The following is a 20,976-nucleotide window of genomic DNA, read 5'->3' as shown; positions in this document are numbered from 1 at the left end:
GCCTCACAGTTTTGAGGACCCGGGTTCAAATCCGGGCCTCGCCTGTGTGGAGTTTGCATGCTCTCCCCGTGCCTGCGTGGGTTTTCTCCGGATACTCCGGTTTCCTCCCACATCCCAAAAACATGCAGGGTAGGTTAATTGAATACTCTAAATTGCCCATAGGTGTGAATGTGAGTGCGTGTGGTTGTTGGTTTATATGTGCATTGCGATTGCGACACCACTTCAGGGTGTACCCCGCTTTTCGCCCAGAGACAGCTGGAATAGGTCCCAACCCTGGTGAGGATAAGCGGTACAGAAAATGGATGGATGGATGGATGAATGGATGGAAAGTACAGATACTTGTGATTTTAAAAAATGTAAGGAGTAAAAGTAAAAAGTCAGAGCCAGAAAAATAAAAAATCAAGTACAGCTACCTAAAAACCTAAAAAGTACTCCGTTGCTTCCTATCTCTGATGATTTGCAAATCATTTTCAACCTATAGTCATATGACTACACTGCTAAGACAAGATAATTAATGTTCAAACTGATAAAATTTATTGTTTTGTTTTTGTTTTGCAAATATTCCCTTATTTTGAATTTGATGCCTACAACACATTACAATCTTGGACAGGGGCACATTTACCATGAACATCATATGTTGTATAACCTTTCTTTTTAAGAACACGCAATAAGGAACTGAGTCCACTAATTGTTAGAGCTTTATAGGTGGAATTCTTTCCAATTCTTGCTTGATGTACAACCCTAATTCCAATGAAGTTGGGACGTTGTGTTAAACATGAATAAAAACAGAATACAATGATTTGCAAATCATGTTCAACCTTTTTTTAATTGAATACACTACAAAGTCAAGCTATTTAATGTTCAAAGTGATAAACTTGATTGTTTTTAACAAATAATCTTGAAATTATAATTTTATGGCTGCAACACATTCCAAAAAAGCTGGGACAGGGTCATGTTTACCACTGTGTTACATCACTTTTTCTTTGAACAACATTCAATAAACGTCTGGGAACTGAGGACATAATTTTTGAAGCTTTGTAGGTGGAATTCTTTCCCATTCTCGCTTGATGTACAGCTTCAGCTGTTCAACAGTCCGGGGTCTCCGTTGTCGTATTTTACGCTTCATAATGTGCCACACATTTTCAATGGGAGACAGGTCTGGACTGCAGGCAGGCCAGTCAAGTACCCGCACTCTTTTACTACGAAGCCACGCCGTTGTAAAACGTGCAGAATGTGGTTTGGAATTGTATTGCTGAAATAAGGCGCAACGTCCCTGAAAAAGACATTGCTTTGGATAGCAGCATATGTCGCTCCAAAACCTGTATGTACCTGTCAGCATTAATGGTGCCTTCAGAGATGTACCAGTTACCCATGCCATGGGCACTAAAACACCCCTATAACATCTCAGATGCTAGCTGTTGAACTTTGCGCTGGTAACAATCCGTATGATTCTTTTCCTCTTTGGCCCAGAGGACACGACGTCCATGATTTCTAAAAAACAATTTGAATTGTGGACTCATCATACCACAGCAAACTTTTCCACTTTGCATCAGTCCATCTCAGATGAGCTTGAGCCCAGAGAAGCATGCTGGGTGTTGTTGATGTATGGCTTTCGCTTTGCATGGTAGAGTTTTAACTTGCATTTGTAGATAATAACAAACTGTGTTAACTGACAATGGTTTTCTGAAGTGTTCCTGAGCCCATGTGGCAATATCCTTTACACAATGATGCAGTTTTCCAATGCAATGCCGCCTGAGTGATCAAGCTGAATTAAAAAGGTGGGACTTGAACCTGTTCTTAAAAACAAGAACATTCTCTGCAGCCCTGAGGTTCTCTGGTAGGCTGTTCCATGAACAGGGATGTAAAACTGAAAGAATACCTCACCGTGAGTGTCTGTCCTGACTTTTAGAACGACTGGAAGGCGAGGGCTTAAGCTTATGATGCTTGCTGCTATGCCTCGTGGAGCTAAAGAAGAAGGAAAAATAAGACAAGTCCATTAGAATGCCAAGACAAAACTTCACATAGGAGCCAAGTTCCTCTCCTGCAGTGATATATGCTCAGTCACATAATTCAGATTTCATAGTAATACTGTAAACTGTAGTAGTACTGCCAATGGTGGGAAGTAACCAGAGGTGTGGACTCGAGTCACATGATTTGGACTCGAGTCAAACTCGAGTCATGCAATTGATGACATTAGACACTATGTTAATAGACTTGCAACTCGAATTGGACTTGAACAGCAATGACTCGTGACTTCACTTGGACGTGAACCCATTGACTTGAAAAGACTGACCGAAGCAGTGAGAAACCAACACTTTGTAGCTTTCTCTTTTTATAGCTACACGTGCAACTTTCTGCTTTACTACAGGAAAATATAAGTGACAATATAAGAATCAGAATCAGAATCATCTTTATTTGCCAAGTATGTCCAAAACACACACAAGGAATTTGAAGGTAGTTGGAACCGCTCTAGTACGACAACAGACAATCAATTGATAGAGAACACTTTTGAGACATAAAGACATTGACAAAAGCAGTCACTGAGCAATAAAGGGGTGCTAGTTATCTGGTAATGCCGGAACAAATTTTGTATTTTTTTTTGACAATTGTGTAAAAAGATGCAGGGTCCTCTAGCACTTAGAGCAGTTTGAATGGCTAATATAGCAATAGTCCGGTGCAATGACCATTGTGCAAAGGGCGCCGAGACTTCAAGGAGTGTATGCAGTTTAAAGCGACGAGTAGTGCGATAATATGGAACAGTGTTGATTGTGCAAATGTTGGCTGTTGTCTTAATGATTATTTATCAAGTCAAAGTGTTCCACGTTGTCATTGCTAACGTGTAGTTAGTTCTTATTAACTTTTAACAGTTGACGCCCTGGTGGGTATGCTCTGGTGAAGGAATTTACCAAGAGGTCATTCTTTCACACACTACCTAAAGTATGCTCGTTTATGTTAGCATCAGCAGTTAGCTTTGTGAGCAATTGGCAAAAATTTACAAGGCGGGCCGGCCGTGCACTGTCTGGGCTTCCTGTACATTACAGTCAGGTGTTCTCAAGAATCAGTCTTGTACTGTATTTCTTTTATTCACTTTATTTACCAATCAATCAGCACACAGCTAGGATCTATTTGACATAAAACTACATTCTTCTTCGTGTCTTTTTCTTTGCCTCTTTTTGATGTAACATTTTACATAGTGCCATCTAGTGTTCCAATTGAGGTACCACAGTTGAATAAAATAGTACCTTTATAACAAGATGACAAACTTGTGCTCCTCTTGTTTTAAATTAATGCTTCATGTTTTGGCAATAAATGCAAAGTTTTAAATTAAATCTTTTTATATTCGTGTTTGAAATTGCCTCGCTAGAAATGTTTGATGACAAGAAAATGCAGTTTCCTGATATATGCCCAATGTGAATCTCCGAAAAATATTGTTGATTATCAAAAAGAGGAAACCAATTGGTGGTTCATTATTAAGTGAAATGTCTTTTTCGTACTTTTTCCACCTGAATACTGCAATGCACACAGTTGCATTTCAGTCATCTGTGGTCATATTTGAGTAAAACCACATAAGAAAATTTGGGTGGTGGAGAACAAATTACTGTAGTATGTTGTGTGTTTCATCTTTTTATTTTTTTCTATACCATAGCTTTCAAGTGAAACCTCTCTGACTAGTTCGGTGAAGGTTGTTTTTATGCAACGGTATTTTAAATGTCTCCCTGTGCTTTTGTGTTTTTTTGCAGGTACCCTGGCTTCCCCCCATATTCCAAAAACATGCACGTTCAGTTAAATCAAGGCTCTAAATTGTCTCGAACTGTGAATGTGGGCATGAATGGTTATTTGTTTCTATGTGCCCTGGGAATGGCTGGCAACCAGTTCAGGGTGTACTCCCAAAGTCAGCTGGGATAGGCTCCATGTCACCCAATGAGGATAGGCGGTATTTAAAAAAATGCATTTTTAGTATTTATATTACAGGTAGTCACTGATGGTGTAGTGGTATACTCTCCTGCCTTTGGTGCGGGCAGCATGGGTTCAATTCCCACTCAGTGACGGTGTGAATGGTTTTCCGTGTCTATATGTGCCCTGCGACTGACTGGCGACCAGTTCAGGGTGTAGTCAGCTGGGATAGGCTCCAGTGCCCCACGACCCTAACCAGGATGAGTGGTGTTGAAAATGGATGGATGCATGGATATTCTAGGCAAATTTTGTCATGTATCTGTTGGAATGTTTCTGCTTTTAATTAACTCCATGTTGTGAGTCATCAATTAAATCCATTTTTCAAGCATTATTACATGCTAGATGCTCATCACTAATAGTAGGTCAACTGTTAATAGAGACTAGATAGATACATTTGATAGTACAGACAGACAGACAAAAACCAAGGTAACAAGTGTTGTGAGCCTCCACACCCTGGAAAGTCATCACCACCAGGCCAGTGGCTCTCAAGGGAAAAGGAAGGAAGAGCCAACGAGGAGGCGGTGAGAGAAAGAGCATGTGGAGAGGTAAAGAAGAGGACAGCAAGGGGACACAAGCAGATGTCCAAGTAGCTATACCTGCAGATTCAATTCCACCTCATCCATCCCCGCTTCCCCCCCCCACTCTTTTCACATTCCTCTGTGCTCCTCCTATCCGCCTCATCCTGTATCCTTCTGTCTCCCTCAGCTCTGATCTTGCTGCCCCCAAAGAGCAGAAAAAGGAAAAGGGGAAGAAAGAACAGTGAGATGAGAGGGGGGAGTACGTTTGGGCTAAAGTACAAGGGGAGGAAGCTGAAAATAAAAGTTGAATTTAGGTGGAAGCAACTGTAGCCGCTAAAAAGGACCGATTATTGCGCCATGCTTTTTTAAACTCTGCGATTGGCTGGCAACCAGTTCAGGGTGCACCCCGCCTCCTGCCCGATGACAGCTGGGATAGGCTCCAGCACGCCCGCGACCCTAGTGAGGAGAAGCGGCTCAGAAAATGGATGGATGGATGGATGCTTTTTTTAAACTAAAAATGCTAGTTTTAAATCAACTGTTTCTCCACTTGTCTCAACAGCAAGATTCCCAATAAGATGTAATGACTGGAACAGGAAATATGACAAGATCTTATGCCACCAAAATGTGAATTGAATTTACTCCTGGATACAAAACAATTTATTGACCATCTTTAGTTATTTTCCAGCACAACATACAAATTGTTCTCAGAAATAAGAAAACCACAACAAGAGTTCCAGCATGTAACCACCATATAATGCCATAAAATTATGAAAAAAAGGCAATGTTTTGTGCAAGCGACTCTTAGTTAATTTTCAAGAAACTGATATGCCTGTTAAATAACATAGTTTCATATATAATGTTATGTCACATAAATATACATTTATATTACAGTTTACACAGCTTTTGATGAATACAAATTTGTCTTTCATAGGTTTTTGTGTTTTTGTGATCATGTGCCAAGTGCTCTTTACACTCTGTGACTACAGTAATAAAGTCCCACAACTAAAAGGTCTTCATGGCTTCTACAGTAAATGCATGTCACAGAGAGTCTTGAAATGTTTTTTTTTCCAAAGTGAAAACACTCAAAAAGTTCTCTTAAGAGCACTGTAGAAAAAGTTATACAAGGGCAAGTTGTAGAAAGTCTGATAAGAAGTGCTGTAGTACTTGAAGATAAGTCTCAGAAATGTATCGCACATCTAATGAGTCTTCAAGCTACTGTATTCAAAAACAATAAATCACTGAGAGCGTCGGCTGTGTGACGGCCTTTTCTCCATTCGGTTGTTAACTTCGGATGGCCGTCTTCCTGTCTCTGTCTTTGTTCTGCAAGAGAAGACAGCTTTCAGATTATTGTTCACACAAATCAAATACATGTTGGAAACAAAGTTAAATCAATATGCACTTTTTTTTAATCACGGCTTTTAAACTTCTTAATTACTATCTTAAACTAGGTTTGTGGTGTTGTTTGCTAAAATAATTCCAAATTTAAGGTTACCAGCATTTTAAAAATGAAGTATGAACTTTCCCATTTGATACAGCAATACATTTTGCCTGGAATATCAAAGTAAATATTGAACTATATAAAGTACAGGGAACATGAGAAAAGTTTGAATAAATTGAAAAATAAAACTCTCTCTCTGTATATATATATATATATGTATGGATGTATACGTACATATACTGTATATATATGATTGGAAGAAGATACATATAGAATACGGTAAAATGATAGGCATACGAAAAATGTATATAAATGTCAACATTTAGGGTCAATCTAACCTTAATCCTGCTATCTAAAATTATTTATGAAGTATACACATCTGTGAAGTAAGAAATATATATCATAATGTCAGTGTTGCAGCAGGGTCCTGAGCCTCAGTTCCCCCCCCCCCCCCCCCCCCCCCTCCCGCCCCCCACCACCACCCCCGGCCCACTCCCGTGTCTGTTTAAGAGCCCCTGTAGGCCTCGGCGGTAGCCGGCTAAAAGGCCTTCAAGGTTGAGACCAAGGTTATTTTTCTAACTTCTCAGACTGATGTGACATTTGCATTATATCAATGGACCGAGTGATGTGCTCAGCCACAACCAAATGTAACGCACTTTCTAAAAAACACATCCATCCATCCATTTTCTTCACACTTCACACGAGGGTCGCGGGCTGCTGGAGCCTATCCCAGCTATCTTCGGACGAGAGGTCGCCAGTCAATCGCAGGGCACATAGAAACAAACAACCATTCGCGCTCACATTCACACCTATGGGCAACTTAGAGCCTTCAATCAACCTACCATGCATGTTTTTGGGATGTGAGAGGAAACCGGAGCGCCTGGAGAAAACCCACCCAGGCACGTGGAGAACATACAAACTAAACACAGGCGGGGGTGGGTTTTGAACCCTGTTCCCCAGAACTGTGAGGCAAATTTTCTAACCAGTCGTTCACCGTGCCGGCTTCTTAAACACAGTCTGACTTATTTTGGCTTCATTTCAGCATTCCTGTATATGTGCACCAACTGGTTGCCGAAGGGTAACAAATTATAATATTCACAAACAAACTCACGTGTATACCACTGGAAGTGGTGTGGACTGGAAAAAATTGAAAAAGAAAACCTATCATAATTTTAATTAAAAAGCTAATTCATTAAAAAGTGAAAATGCATCATCATTTTCTATGATACTTTAAATTCAATCTATATCGTACCTCTGTTTTTTATAATCTATGCTTGGCATATCTGTTTCATTGTTGCAGCTCTGCACCAAATCCTACAAACTCCTTTCGTGAAAGTGACGTAAGTTTATGTGACATGGCTGAAAGTTTACCACGCACTGTAAAGTTGTAGTTTTTACTGCAGAATTAACTCTTAAAAAGGGTAGCAGAGATTGCTGACTTTTAACTGAACGTGATTTCTGTCTGACATCATGAGCTGGCATTTGACAGGAGAGTATTTATCTGTGGTATCAGAGCAGCGCACTTTTGATTTCCTGGCTGGTGGACTGCTTCTCTATCTTGCCAGGAAAATAACATCACTTTTTCCCTCCCCCTCACTTCTCGGCTACTATTAAACTTTAAAGTAACGCTCAAGGGATTTCAGCGAGCAGACTACTGAGTGATATGCAACACATCAACCCCGCTTCGTTTATTGTTTTTCAAGGCTGATGTTTCATAGATTAACTCACAGCTGACAAAAGATATGTAGCCTTTCATAAACAAGAGAAATAATATCCATAGAAACCTCATTTAATTCGGCTCTAAATGCACTGAAGTAGTAGTAGCTGTTTTAGAACTATAATCTGTGTCAGGTGAAGTCATAGATGAAAAAGAGTTCTTTCGTCTAGTAGTCGCCCACTGCGCCTGTCCTCTCCTGACTCCCCTCTCAGACAGTCTCGACTAACCGTGCGGACCGTGCCTCCTAGCTTCCCACTCATCAGCCCCAACACCTGTTCCACATTTCCTCCCAGACTGTGCAAAAGGTGTAGGTGTTCGGAGAAAAAAATTGGCTTGACCGCCTTCAACAGCAGTGGGTATGTGATAGATATCAGGGCAGAATGAGGGGGTGAGATCATTCGAATTAGGGAGGAATCTGTCCTCCCACTCACTAAGGTGACTTAAAAGAAAGAATCCTTCATCCAAGCGGCTGAAGAAAGAAACTCATTGTAAAACGTCTGATCTCTGTTCATACCCATACTTAGAATGAGAACGTGCTTATTTCAGCTACTGAAACGAGAACAATCGCGACCACAGAAGCTGCTACTTGTACTTTTATGTACATTGATCAACAGCAGAGACAGTATTAGTGTCCTAAATGGAGAAGTGCGGTTTCGGTTACAAAATGAAGTGACCCATGAGAGGATTTAATCAATATTACAGTGATTAATGGATTAAAGGAACATGAAACTATAGTCAGATTGTTGCTTAAACCACATAAATGGTAGAATGATGTTCACGTGTGTATGTATAGATGTATAAATATAATTTAATTTGAGCTTGAATATGACAAACTACTTCCCATTTCAACAGTACACCATTATCGGAGCACATTTCAATTTTCACAGTTGTCTCTATTGCATTTGCAATAAGGACAAGTATAAATTTCCATTGCCCGATAAGTGTGTCTTTTAATTACTAACACAATTGTTCCTCACTGATTGGCTGAGAGAAATACAGTGCGTCATAGTGTGGGTTGCGGGTCTATTTAACAGCGACTTCAATTGCCAAATAAGTGCCTTCTCTGATAACGGATTAAATTACTTCACCTTCATCCAAAATGACAACATTATGGGTAGACAACAGACGGTGGGAAAGTTGGCGCACGACTCACCCGGCCCTACAATTTGTACAATTATTAATTTACGTCTGACCGCCATCACTTGGACATGTGCCACCTGTGGGTGCAGAGCAACAGTGCCACAGCTGCGGGTGGGGGAGGAGGGCAGTCTAGCGGGGTGTGACTAGTTCAGTCCAAACAGGGGGAGGAGGTCGAGGGGGTCTTTAAGGCTGACTGGGTAGTCAAAACAATCTCTTGAAGACTAATTCCGGCATGGTCGCATGACATCCATCTCTCTCTCACCAAACACACACACAAGCTTCCCATTGGAGCCATTTGTCCGACACTAATATGATTACCCGATGACGTTTACTTTAGATACGATATGATGATATTAGCACATTGAGCCAATATTATTGTTTTATCAAGGTGAAAGAACTTTGTGTTAACCTTAATGTGAAGACAGTAAACGCTTACCTATCAAAGGCCCAATTGAACTTTAATATTGTTTTCCTGTGAAACTCAACCCAGGTCGTTCCTTTTTTGTGGATTTTCCATGCTCTCGGCCTATTTCCCTGTGTTAATCCATTCTGTCAAATGCAAACATCTAATTTAGTTCCTGGCGGCACAAAGACAGGAATAACTGGTTGGAAAATATAATTTCATTTGGGCCCAGCTCTGTAAATCATATATGGAGATTGGTATTCAAGCATGAAATAAAAACTGCTCATATTCCTTCAGTTCAGGGAGTGAGCTATAGTACAGTATATACAGTAGAAATGAACACATGGAGCGGATCATACGAGCTGTAATTGCCCTCATAAATGATCGTCCATTTAACAGCAGATTAGATTAAAGGCTCGTATTTAAATGGTGCAGTCGTCGTGGCAAGTGAAGTAACACGCTAACTAAGCCTCGGTCTGCCATTATGTGGCTTGGAGACATTAGACACGCACTTCACACCCACTGTGGTTTGCAAATAAGCATCCTCGTGGCTTCTGAAAAACATTGGGTTTGTGTTAGATTGCCTAATCCACCACATGTACACGCCACAGTTTAATATGATGTTATAATTATTCACAAATTGAGATGAGCATTCCATGTCAGCCACTGTCACTGACATTAGTAGATGTTTATAATACTGCACATATATAGAATTTCTTTTTTATTTTTATTTTTATCTTAGTTGCATGTAATATGGTTTTAGGGTTATGTGTGAACAATCGTTTCCCCCTTGAGACCGAATGACAACAAAATGATAGTTTCACTAATAGATTTTGTTAGTTATATGACCTGGCTTCATCTGTTGCTGTTAAATTGGGCTTTAACTGCTTCCATCTGGACTGAGAACATACAGACAGGTCCACGCATGACGGGACTGAGTCGCACACACTGATCAAGGCAAACACACACACATGCCAGTCGTGAGCAAGAATATATGTGAAAATTGCCCCCCCCCCCCTTTATTAGCCACCTTCGATGCACCTCATTAGCATCAGTTAAAATTAGAGGCAAAGTGGCAACAGCAGCAGTATCAGCAAATGAGGGTAATTTAGTTTTCATCTATGACCTTGAAATGTCTACTTTCATGCACACAAGTGATGTCATGCTTTTTTCCACCCAAAACAGACTAATAACCAAATGACTGTAAAAACCACAGTCATTAGTTTGCTCCTAAAAGTGCTATCCATGCAGTTAGGCTCTCATAGACGCATGCTCCATTTGGTCTCCATAGAGAAGCAAAGCGGAGTTTAGGCAAAAAAAAAAAAAAAAAGTTAACTGTCCAAACTGTAGGACAAATGGCAGGCTGATTATCCCACTGAGTCTGTGGCTATTTCTCTCCCTTGTTTTCTCTCCCTCTCCATGTCTGTTTCCACAACTTCCTGCACACCATTAGTTAGGACGTGTTGAAAAGGCTGTCGTGATCCAGGCCTCCTTAACTGAGTAATCATATAGGGGTTTTTGGATGTCTCGAAAGCAGCAATGAACTGCCGTCTGGCTCTGGAAGAAAAACGAGGAGACTCGGAATGACATGGTTTTGATCAAGTCTGTTGCGTGCTGCACGGTGTGCCCACTGGGTGCGTGGTTAGGTGCACAGGCTTGCTTGCGTGTGGGTGTGTGTGTATATATATATATATGTATGTCGTATGTGTGAGAGGGTGTGAGTGTGAGCAGGGAGGGAGTTTTTTTAACAGAGCACTTTCCAGGCTTCTTTAACGTCGCCATCAAAGCTTAACGCCAATGTGTTTCTAATAGCGGCAGCTGAATTAAACACTGGCTGTACGGGCCACAGCGCAGGATAAATCATTTTCAGAACAATTAGCTCATTTGTTGCTCTGCTCTACACCACCAATGACTTCCAGACACAGAGAGAAAATGTGTGTGTGTGTGTGCGCGTGTGCCATACAAGCATGTTACGTGCTTCACTTCAGTGGCGGTGTCAAAAAATACACACTCATGCAGTTTCGCTGTCATTAACAATAGTCACCCTGATTCAACAAAACGATGAGCCTGATGCACAAACCCACAAAAAGAGATAAGTCACTTTCCAGCTGTGCTGTCTTTCTATTCAGCCACACAAAATAGTCAACACATGTAATTACGTTTTACTGTAGCCCACATGTAATTTGAAAAAAGTTTAACAAATTAAGAACAGTCTACATCACTTGCTCTTTTACAATACTGAGTATTGACATTCCTATTTCTAAATGTAAACTATCTCTAAATACAATATAAGGCCACCGGACATATGGACAGACCTGGACTTCAGCCATTTCAGTTTCTGAACATTTCTCCTCATCGCCATCACTGGTATTTTTTCTGCGGTGGCATTTTGTCTGAGTATCAGTAAAACACTAAAAAGTCAAAGACAAAAAACAAACACAGTTGATGTTGACGCTTTAGATGTGCACTAAACTAAACCAGAAGTGACAAGATGACAAATTGGAAATGGAAAAGGACAAAGAATGTACTCAGGACACCAAGTCTCATTTTACCTTCCCAATCGTATCCCCTCTGTAATCACCCGCTCCGACTCTGCCGTGGAGCCCACTTAAATGAGTCTTGGAGCCTGCCAATCAAATTTAACCCCTCAATCTGCGCCTCCTTCATTCACTCCTTGAAAAATAGCAGACGCGCTAATTTCATTTTGGCAGCTATGCGGCTTTCAATATTGTCAGCGCAATTGTAAGGTTTCTCTGTTCATCCATGTTTATTTGCTGTACTGTAATACTAAGGAGATCATAAAAGAATGCTTAAAAGGGAAGAAAGGCTTCATGTTAGCTAAAGAGACCCAGTGTACTGTCATTACTAGTATCATATAAACTACATGCATCAACCAGCATCAAATGTTGATGTATGTGTTAATGGGGATTTTTTTATTTGTATCATCACTATGAATGAAACTTGCTGCAAGCTACCAACAGTGTTGGTATTGAGTATTATTTGAATAAATATAACTCCCATTAGATACACCAAAGTGACAGCATCTGAAAACATCTGTATACATTGTATGTATTGTCGGAGTGATGCAATAGGACTGGTGGTGCTTCTAAGACAAAAGAATTTCAGAAGTCCAAAATTAACATCACTGCAAAAAAAATAAAATTTAAAAAAATTCAATATATAAATACATAAAAAGATATTAAACACATTCTCAAATGAATAGTTCACTGAGAGGGTCAATCTAATCTGACCATTACTATGTTTGTGAAGGCAGAATATTAGATACAATTGTATTGGATGGCAGTAGATTGTGCTTGGATTTACAGTATATCGCTCCTTTCAAGGGACACAAGGATGCTATTGACAACATATAGAGTTTTGAGGACAGTACAGAGGAAATTTACAAGGATTTGTCTAAAATTGCCAAGATTTCATTTTCTTTTAAACTTTATCGATAAAACCTACAGCATTTAAATTGGCAACATTCACATTCCACTATACTGTCAGAATTGGTGCACAGCATTGCATTCAAAGCAGATGTTGCTCAAGGCTAAACCATCAATCCATCTGACCAGTTTGATTAGGTGATACTGTTCCACTCGTGTTCTGCAGGTAGCAATAATGCAGAGCTACACAAGTTAGCTTTATAAAAAATATTTTACATTTTTTTTTACTGAAACTGCCCCTCCTCGTAGGTGACTGCCCCAACGCAAGCAGACTAACTGCGAAAAGTAAAAATGAATTCCTCAATCTGTACCAAAGTTAAATAGGTTATTTTTTTTTTGTGTTTGTTGTGCATCACGAAACTTCAAAGTTGAATGATAATTTGTTATGTAATCCAGTTCATTCACTAACCCACCAACAAATGGCAATCAAATGATAAGCTTGCGTGTTTGTTGGAGGTAATCACCCTAACATTCATACAGTTGCGGTGGAGGCAACCATGCAAAAACCTTCTAAAAACTTCCTAAATGTGTAGAATTTTTGAGTATTGTTCTACTTGAGTGTACGAATATCTGGCAACTACAGTGCCCTGCATGAACACACAAAACCCATGTCCAGCATACAAAAGGCTAATAGGAAACAGAAAAATGTGGCTGAGGCTGACGTGCTGGAGACACAGAAGTTTACTACCCAGCATGCATTTCCAGGTCCATCATGCATCAGCAGCAGTGAGTTGACAGCAGCAGATAGTATTACACAGCTCCTACTGACAGCACTGACCTCCACCACGCAGGCTGATCGATATGCCGACGCAGGGGCGAGGGAATGAGAGAGGCTTGGGGAAAGATCTTCAGGAAAGAAGTGAAATGGAGACGTAGGTGAGCAGTGGGCACGTGCGAATAGGAAGCAGAAGGCGTGAAGCAGACAGCAGACAGGAAGGTTGTAATCCATTCTTAACTGCAAATTGGTGAAAATTTGGTTTTGGCTTTATATTTAAACAGCAATTGATTGGATCTAACAGATGAAGCAATGGCAGTGAAAATGCGTGTAGTAGTTCAGTGGGCAAGTCAGCAGGCAAAAGTACAATGTATGGCCATAGGATTGTTGTGGTGTTTGTGTTTATAACACTTCTCAATCAAAGTAAACGTGTTACACCGCTAGTCTGTCCAGTGGAGTCAAATTATTGAAGTCTGTAAAATGTTCAAAGTCCCATCGCCAACTACTGGCCTGGCATGCATATGATTTATTCAGTCATTTTTTGCAGGTTCGTGTGAACAGTGCTCATTTTGACAGCATAGCCTGACCAAGTACCTTAAGGTTAAATGTTGTCATTTTTCCTAGATTATTGTTCTGTGAATGTAATCTAAGGCAAGTGTTAGGGTTTGGACACGGAGGACATCTATGGCTTTAATTCATGTAGGTGCGGAGGAGGGGGAGATTCAGGTTATCCCTCAGCGAAAGGGTCTCTGGGTTTCTACACTGAGGAGAGTATTGTCTTTCACACACTGCTGGGGCGACAGGGGAGTCTGCCAGATGTCAGCTCCTTACTCATAAATCCTGCTAAATGGGCAATGTCCAGATCAGAGAGGCAAAGTTGAGTGGACATCACCTCGCTATCACATTGGTACATTGTACATAATTCAAGTTCTATATTTTCAGCTCTTTTTTTCACCAACCCAAAACCATTGCTGAGAGTGCTCTCCATCTTATCATCCAGTTCACGTGCTCCATGAATTAAATGCCCAGTACTTTAGACCTCAACTCTGTACAGTTTCTATCACGTGCCAAGTGTGATTTTTTTTTTCAGTTTGTAGCTTTTATTGTGTTGCAAATCTTGTTTAAATATTGGCTCATGTTCATGTTGAGTCTGAATTTTAGTTTGAATTGTTAAGCTAACTGATGAAGTACAGTATGTGTTAAATATTAAAAATATTGCATTTGTTTTGTACGAATAAGTCCTTGCCAGTCAAATTCTTCATCGTCTCAGGTCCGCCATGACTATAACTTTCGCATTTTCAGGGTGACATCAATACATTCTTGAATAGGGTGTTTGCCTGCTGTGTCAGCTCTCAAGGACAAATTTTAAACAAGACTATGAGATAATAACTTTTTTTGTCAGTGTTGCTGCAAGACTTTTCTGTTTTCCTGCTTTATTCTTTAACTGTGAATCACTTTTGTCAAAGGTTTTTGCCAGGGTTCGGGAAACCACCAGAATCTTTCAAGCCACCTGTCTGACTAAAACTAAGTCCCAACAGTACAGTTATACACAGTCTTTCACCCCAAAAGCGGACTTTAAAGAGTTTCTGCCCTCGGGGCCAATCGGGTTTATAGGCTCAGTCACTGATGTCACACCAGCTTTAAACACCTAAATGACCCTAAACCACAACACTATTGTGACCATATGCTCAAGTTTGGGGGATTTCAAAAACGCTATTTTATATAATTTCAAGTGTACTTTACTGTGATTTCGGTATTATTGCCAATTTGGGCTGTATTTATGGAACAGGACAATGACAGTTTCAACACTTACAGACGCTATATTTTGTTATTTTCTTTGTCTGCTCACCATTTTTCTCTGGTTGCTGAGGCAGAACGTACAGATGTGCTTGGGCTGGCCTGATTGGTCAGATCCTCGATTCGGGGAGGAGTTGACGTGAAAGAACGGCGGCGATGGGGCGTGGCAGGGCTGTCCGTCATGAAGCCCCTCACCCAGGAGCAAAACGTTCCCCAGATGACTGATGTAGCTGCTGGCCAAGCGAAGCGTCTCGATCTTTGACAGTTTCCTAGTTATTGAATTAACGCAACACGCATTGTAATGATGAAGCAAATAACAATATACAATGTTGTAATAAAATCAACTTAGATCTGGAGATTTTGTCATTGTTGCTAACCACAGGAGTAACCAGAGCATATTTGTCTAATTGTGTTTGTGGGTATTGCGAAAGGTTGCGTACCTGTCGGCAGGCTCAGTGGGGATGAGCGTGCGTAGCGCGGTGAATGCGGTGTTGACAGAATTGGTTCGATCCCGCTCGCGAGCATTGGCCGCCGTCCTCTGACGAATTTCAGGGGGGCCAGATGAGCCCGGGGGTCCCAGCCTCCCTAGGACGGCCTCGACCGCTGCCGTACCTGCTGCTCCCATGCACAGCTTTCTCTTCCTGCTCATCTTGATGTGAAAGGCAGACGGGGACGAGGAGGACAGGCGGAAGGCAGCAGAATTGGTGGAGTGCTCCTCTGAGCCTGAGCCTTCGCTGCCATTCTCATCATCATCTTCGGAGAGGAGAGCAATGTCGCCGTACAAGAAGCGGCCCGCGGGAGACGCCGTGCGAAGCATTGCGAAAGTCATCTTTAATGCCACGAGTCAATCCCTGAAAGTTTCTCTTTGACGGGTTAGTTAAAGGAAAGAGACAGCTAACTGGCTAAATGTGGCCAACCAGGTGAGTAATGAGCTCAATGATTTTGTTTTTTTAACTTGTCCCTTGCAACAGCGGCGTGGCTGCCGATTGATGCTAAAAGTGCACTGCAACAGGTGGCTGCAGGTTCCAGGATCCTCTTCTTTTCTTCACATCCCAAGAATCACTCTTAAATCCTCTGGAAGAAAGTTGAGTTCTAATGGCATGCTGAAGTCTCCACTCGTGTGTTGTTGATTTGCTTCAAGCAAACTTGAAGTCAATTTGGCTCAGTTTGGCTGCTTCAGTCCCACTACAAAAATGACTCACCGCCGATGGCAGCAGTTTGTTTCTCTCTCTCTTTGCCGCTGTGCTCCACGTGTGTCTGCTGTCTGAGTGTTTCCGTCTGCCTCAGGGTTTATAGCCGGTGGGAGGGCCTAAAGAGTCCCCTGCTCCTCCTTCGGAGAGGCGCGGGTCCCTCTGCTGCCGTCTAGAAGTAGGCCAGAGAGACCGGAGGCAAGAGGCAAACCATCAGCAGGAGTTTGTTTTGGCTGCACACCAGAAACTTTCAGGGGGATTCCACCCTTTAACACAAGCTGCATCGCTGTCGTTTACTGTGTGGCTTTGGTGCCCACTGACACTCATTTCTAGCAATGAGCGGAGACACACCTTCGATAAAAATATAGCTGCGATATAAAATTAATGTCTCTAATCTGGACAAAGCTAACAGTGGCTAGATGAAAGACAAACTCACTCAGTAGTCGTTTGCTTGTGACTAAGAACATTAACACATACTTTCTTCTACCACTTCTTCCAGCTCACCACGGTACCTTTGGCACAGTTAACCAGATCTATATGCAGTTTCATTGCTGGGTGTGTGGCATTATTGTAGCACGACACAGTGTAACCCAACATTGATATCAGCAAAGAGGAACATGACACTGCTAACAACATTTGGTGGCCCTTCCTTGGCATACGGCTGTTTATGAAGGAATAAATATAAAAAGAAGACAAGCTTTATTCGGGGAAAAAAGCTTCTTTTATGTTATTGACATACTACTGACAATTCTGTCAATCTATTTAAAGACACCATGATGTCTAGCTCCACCCTTTCAGTACTGTAGCTCTGCACTTGGCACCCAGACAGAAGGGTGGCAAAGGTCTGCGATATATCAATTAGTGACAACGGAAACTTAAAATTTTGTATACCGCAACAAACTAAACAGACGAGCTTGGTGTCAACTTGCTTTTAATGTCACTGTGCAGTTATTCCACACATACTAACTTTACTCCAAATCAATACACATAAGTGGAATTTGGTTTTTAAAAAATGTTGTCCAGCCGCTTTTTTCACAACCACAGAGTTTGAGTTGTGAAGCAAGAGTTTGCCTTTCCCCGTATCATCTTTTCCTCCCTCGGTCTCCCCCCTCTGTGTTGTTTATGTCTCTGGACAGCAGCAGGCTTGGCGGCCAGCAGCCGCAGCACTGGAAGATGGCCATCAGTCAGGGCTTGTGGCTGAAGCCGGGAACTGGATAATTATCCCGCAATGGCTAGTAAAAGCAGTGATATTAGAAGACTTCTCGATCTGTCCATATATGTATATCTGCCTATCAGAACTCACTGTGACTTTCCACTGTAGGATCTCCAAAATGTGCAAAAAATAAATAAAAAATTAATGGTTTTAACCAAAGTATTTTTTAAAAACCTTTTATATAAATAAAAAAACCTCTGAAGCACCTGTGTTTTATTGGACATTTTCATCGATGACCTATTGACGGTCACTACAAAATGTTTCCTTTGGTGATTTTTTTTTTAACTCTTTCCTGTCCTACCCTACTTAAAGTCTTTGGGATTTTAATCAACCATGACCGTCCAATTTATGGCTTATTGCCAGGGAACTGACTGACCTTGGATATTTTTTTTTTGGTGTACAGTAAATTTGCCGTGGGTAAAGGTTGACAGTCAACTCTGAAGTGTACAATCCTCAGTAGTCCAGTGCTGAAAACTGTAAACCCAAGTACCATTCCTGGTATGCCTCTTTTGTGTAAATTGGCAACAGCAAGTAACTGTTGAAAACGAATAGCACAATGAATAATCTGTCAGCGTTACATAATGTTACAGTCAGCATTCATCACTCCTCCCTCTCCACTTCCACTTGTACGGATTCGATCCCCTGCAGTGTCAGACCTCATGTTTGTATTAAACCATTGACATACTCTTTGTCCATCTGAATACATCAATTCACAATGGGATCCTGGCAAAATAGTACTGTACAAGCAAATATGGTCATAAATAGTAATAAATTGACAATGCTAAAGCATTATTATTTTCAGGTTTTCTTCAACACTGTCAAAGAGTTATTAATAGAGGTTTACAGTGATGTAAACCTGGATTGCATCAAAATGAGAGGGACCAAGTTCGTAGGAGAATTGCTGATGAGGCACTTCTATATACATATGGAGGTGTACCTAAGACCACATGGAGGCCAATGTCTGCCTTCTGATCTGACCAAGCACTGCTGCCGCCAAGGCATATGCTTTTCTGTGATTAAAAGAATATCATTTACGGTAACGTTCATCCAAAAGCAATTGAAATTTTCGAGAGCCGCGGGTTTGCTGGAGCCTTTATTCTAAAGTCTAGTAATAACTTTTCTGAGATAATTTATATTCTTTAATTGTTCTTAATGTTCAAAATGGGTTGGCCCCATGTTTACTGATTGGAACATTGGTATTTTCAGAAAGAACTTTAAAGTGATGTGTATATTACCTGCACATAACTTCATAATAAGGTCCATTCATAATCTTAATTTCATTGTCTAGTTTCATAACTAATGTATTCTGATTTTTTGTATAGTGTTAGACTTTTTATGAAAAAGGTGACCCTTTAGCCATGTTGCCTAAAATATGGCAAATATGTGATCTGAACTTTCAGGACTCTGTACTGATGGAAGGCAATGAGCAAATCATTAGTGTGGGTGCCTACTATCGCCAGATCTTTTGTCACCATGGAACAAATTAACAGGTTGGAGTGGTGTTCATAACCTAGACAGTCTACTCCACAGTAGAGTGGGCGAGGGCAATAAAACACTGAGATATTTGCCAAGTCTGCTTCAGTCGCGGTGGTCCATCATTACTTCCTCTGATTTGCATCTCCTATGTGCGGGTCTGATCGCACACAGTATCCAATTCTCCTTGAATTGATGCCTGCAGGCCAGAAAACATAATGCAGACATAGGGGCTTTTCATAACCACACGTGGCAGCATTTTACAAAAGAATGTAGGAAGATTAAATAATTTGTTTTACAGCTTGGTAATTGTCACATTTGCATAAAATGACATGACAGGTTGACCCAAGGTTACCTCCTATATCCCTGAATGGGGTATGCGCTGTATATTTTAGAATTTTGGGCACTTGATAAAGATAGCGTTTTTTTGAGTGGTACCTACATTCTGTTGCTTATCAATGAATCATTGACTAGTAGTGAATGACTTTCACTGGCGTGTAGGAAATCTAATACACTGAATTCGATTAATACACTGAATTCTTTACATTCACTCTGCAAAGTGCTTATGCATTTTCAAATTCCTGTGTATTACTCATTTTAAAGAAAACCGCAACCTCTTTGTTAGCTATTTGTTAGTTATAGACAGAGGTGGGTAGAGTAGCCAAATATTGTACTCAAGTAAGAGTACTGTTACTTTAGAACAATATGACTCAAGTAAAAGTAAAAAGTAGTCCTCCAAATATTTACGAGTAAGAGTAAGAAAGTTATCAGTGTAAAAAAGTACTCAAGTAAAGCGTAACTCCCGAGTAACTTGTGATTTAAAAAAATAAAAAATAAATCATAGCATGAACGTCAAATAAAATAAAATAAAAAATAATATATTGGAGTCCACACACACCTGCCACCATTTCAATTTTGAACTGACCCTACAGAAACATTATTTGCTTTATTCACTTAAATGACTGAATGAAGAAGCTCTTTGCTGAAAAGACTTATTGATTGTGTGCGTGCGTGTGTGTGTGTGCGTGTGTGTGTGTGTTTGGGCAAGTGAGAGAAAGAGACAGAGAGCGAAACATCTGCAACTTACCGCAAGGTGTTTTCTCAAGTCAGAAGTGGGCTGAAATTTCCATGTTTGGGCAGTCATAATTTAAGACTACGCTGCATGACAAAGCTGATGTTTTTCGGAGTCTGTAACGTAAACACTCGCAGCTGTTTTTGTCCCCAAAAAATGAGTCACTTTGATTGGCCAACGTAGTGTTAATGTGCGGTCATGTGATTACCTTGTGCCGTCTGATTGGTGAATTGGAGTCAAATGACACTAGTGATGACGTTGGATTGAAACTACTCTGACAAGTACAATTTATCCAAAATGTTACCTGAGTAAATATAACGGAGTAAATGTAAAGCGTTACTATCCACCTCTGGCTGGAGCTGCGAAATTTGTACAAATCTGTGGAGAGCTGTGTAAAAATATGCCTTTAAGATAACTTTTTAAAAAATGTATTGTTAATGGCAGTGAGGTATTTATTTATATATAATTACAAATATGTTAATTACAATTTTTTGGGGGGGGAACTATTTAGCTATATAAAAGGGGCAAAACATTCAAAACACCAGTGTAATGCAGTGCAGTGCTACACCACATATTTTCAAATAAATGCATCTCTGTACAGCAATGATTAAAGCTAAGTGTTAAATATCCTTGTCAAGAGAGGCTTTGGTTCTGGATCTTATTAAATTGTGCAGGTGTACATAATGTTGTGGCAACTTGGACACTAAATAAGTGCTGAGCTCTTCCAGCAATGCCAGATCAGTGTGACTGCTTGACTCGCTACAGTCACACAATAAAGAACATATTTTCCACATGCAACACTAATGATGCGTTTTTCAGCATCCACACAAAATAACAAGCAAATTATAACAGACAAGCATGACCTTTCTAGCTATATGATTATATCCTTAAAATAATATT

At 40.6% G+C, this 20,976-nt stretch overlaps 1 protein-coding gene across 1 annotated transcript; it reads right to left on the bottom strand.

Moving 5' to 3' along the window:
* Nucleotides 1–5,116: 5,116 nt before the first annotated feature.
* LOC133479620 (basic helix-loop-helix transcription factor scleraxis-like) lies at nucleotides 5,117–16,411 on the bottom strand. The gene is made up of 3 exons (XM_061776832.1): nucleotides 15,569–16,411; nucleotides 15,181–15,397; nucleotides 5,117–5,792 (listed from the first exon to the last, which is right to left on the bottom strand). Exons 1-3 carry the CDS (start codon nucleotides 15,955–15,957, stop codon nucleotides 5,754–5,756), a joined length of 645 nt encoding a protein of 214 aa, XP_061632816.1. The 5' UTR covers nucleotides 15,958–16,411; the 3' UTR covers nucleotides 5,117–5,753.
* Nucleotides 16,412–20,976: the final 4,565 nt, after the last annotated feature.

Source organism: Phyllopteryx taeniolatus, chromosome 6 (assembly GCF_024500385.1).
Source record: "Phyllopteryx taeniolatus isolate TA_2022b chromosome 6, UOR_Ptae_1.2, whole genome shotgun sequence".
Classification (NCBI taxonomy): domain Eukaryota; kingdom Metazoa; phylum Chordata; class Actinopteri; order Syngnathiformes; family Syngnathidae; genus Phyllopteryx; species Phyllopteryx taeniolatus.
Note: the sequence above shows the minus strand (reverse complement) of the source record. Positions and strands in the feature narration are given on the sequence as shown.

What these genes read in the sequence shown, in the direction of transcription:
- LOC133479620 (XM_061776832.1), bottom strand. Translation starts at nt 15,957, where the DNA reads ATGACTTTCGCAATGCTTCGCACGGCGTCTCCCGCGGGCCGCTTCTTG. An exon ending in CCCACTGAGCCTGCCGACAG is followed by an intron (nt 15,398 to 15,568) that starts GTACGCAACCTT and finishes TTCAATAACTAG; the next exon opens with GAAACTGTCAAAGATCGAGA. An exon ending in TCAGCAACCAGAGAAAAATG is followed by an intron (nt 5,793 to 15,180) that starts GTGAGCAGACAA and finishes CTTCTCTTGCAG; the next exon opens with AACAAAGACAGAGACAGGAA.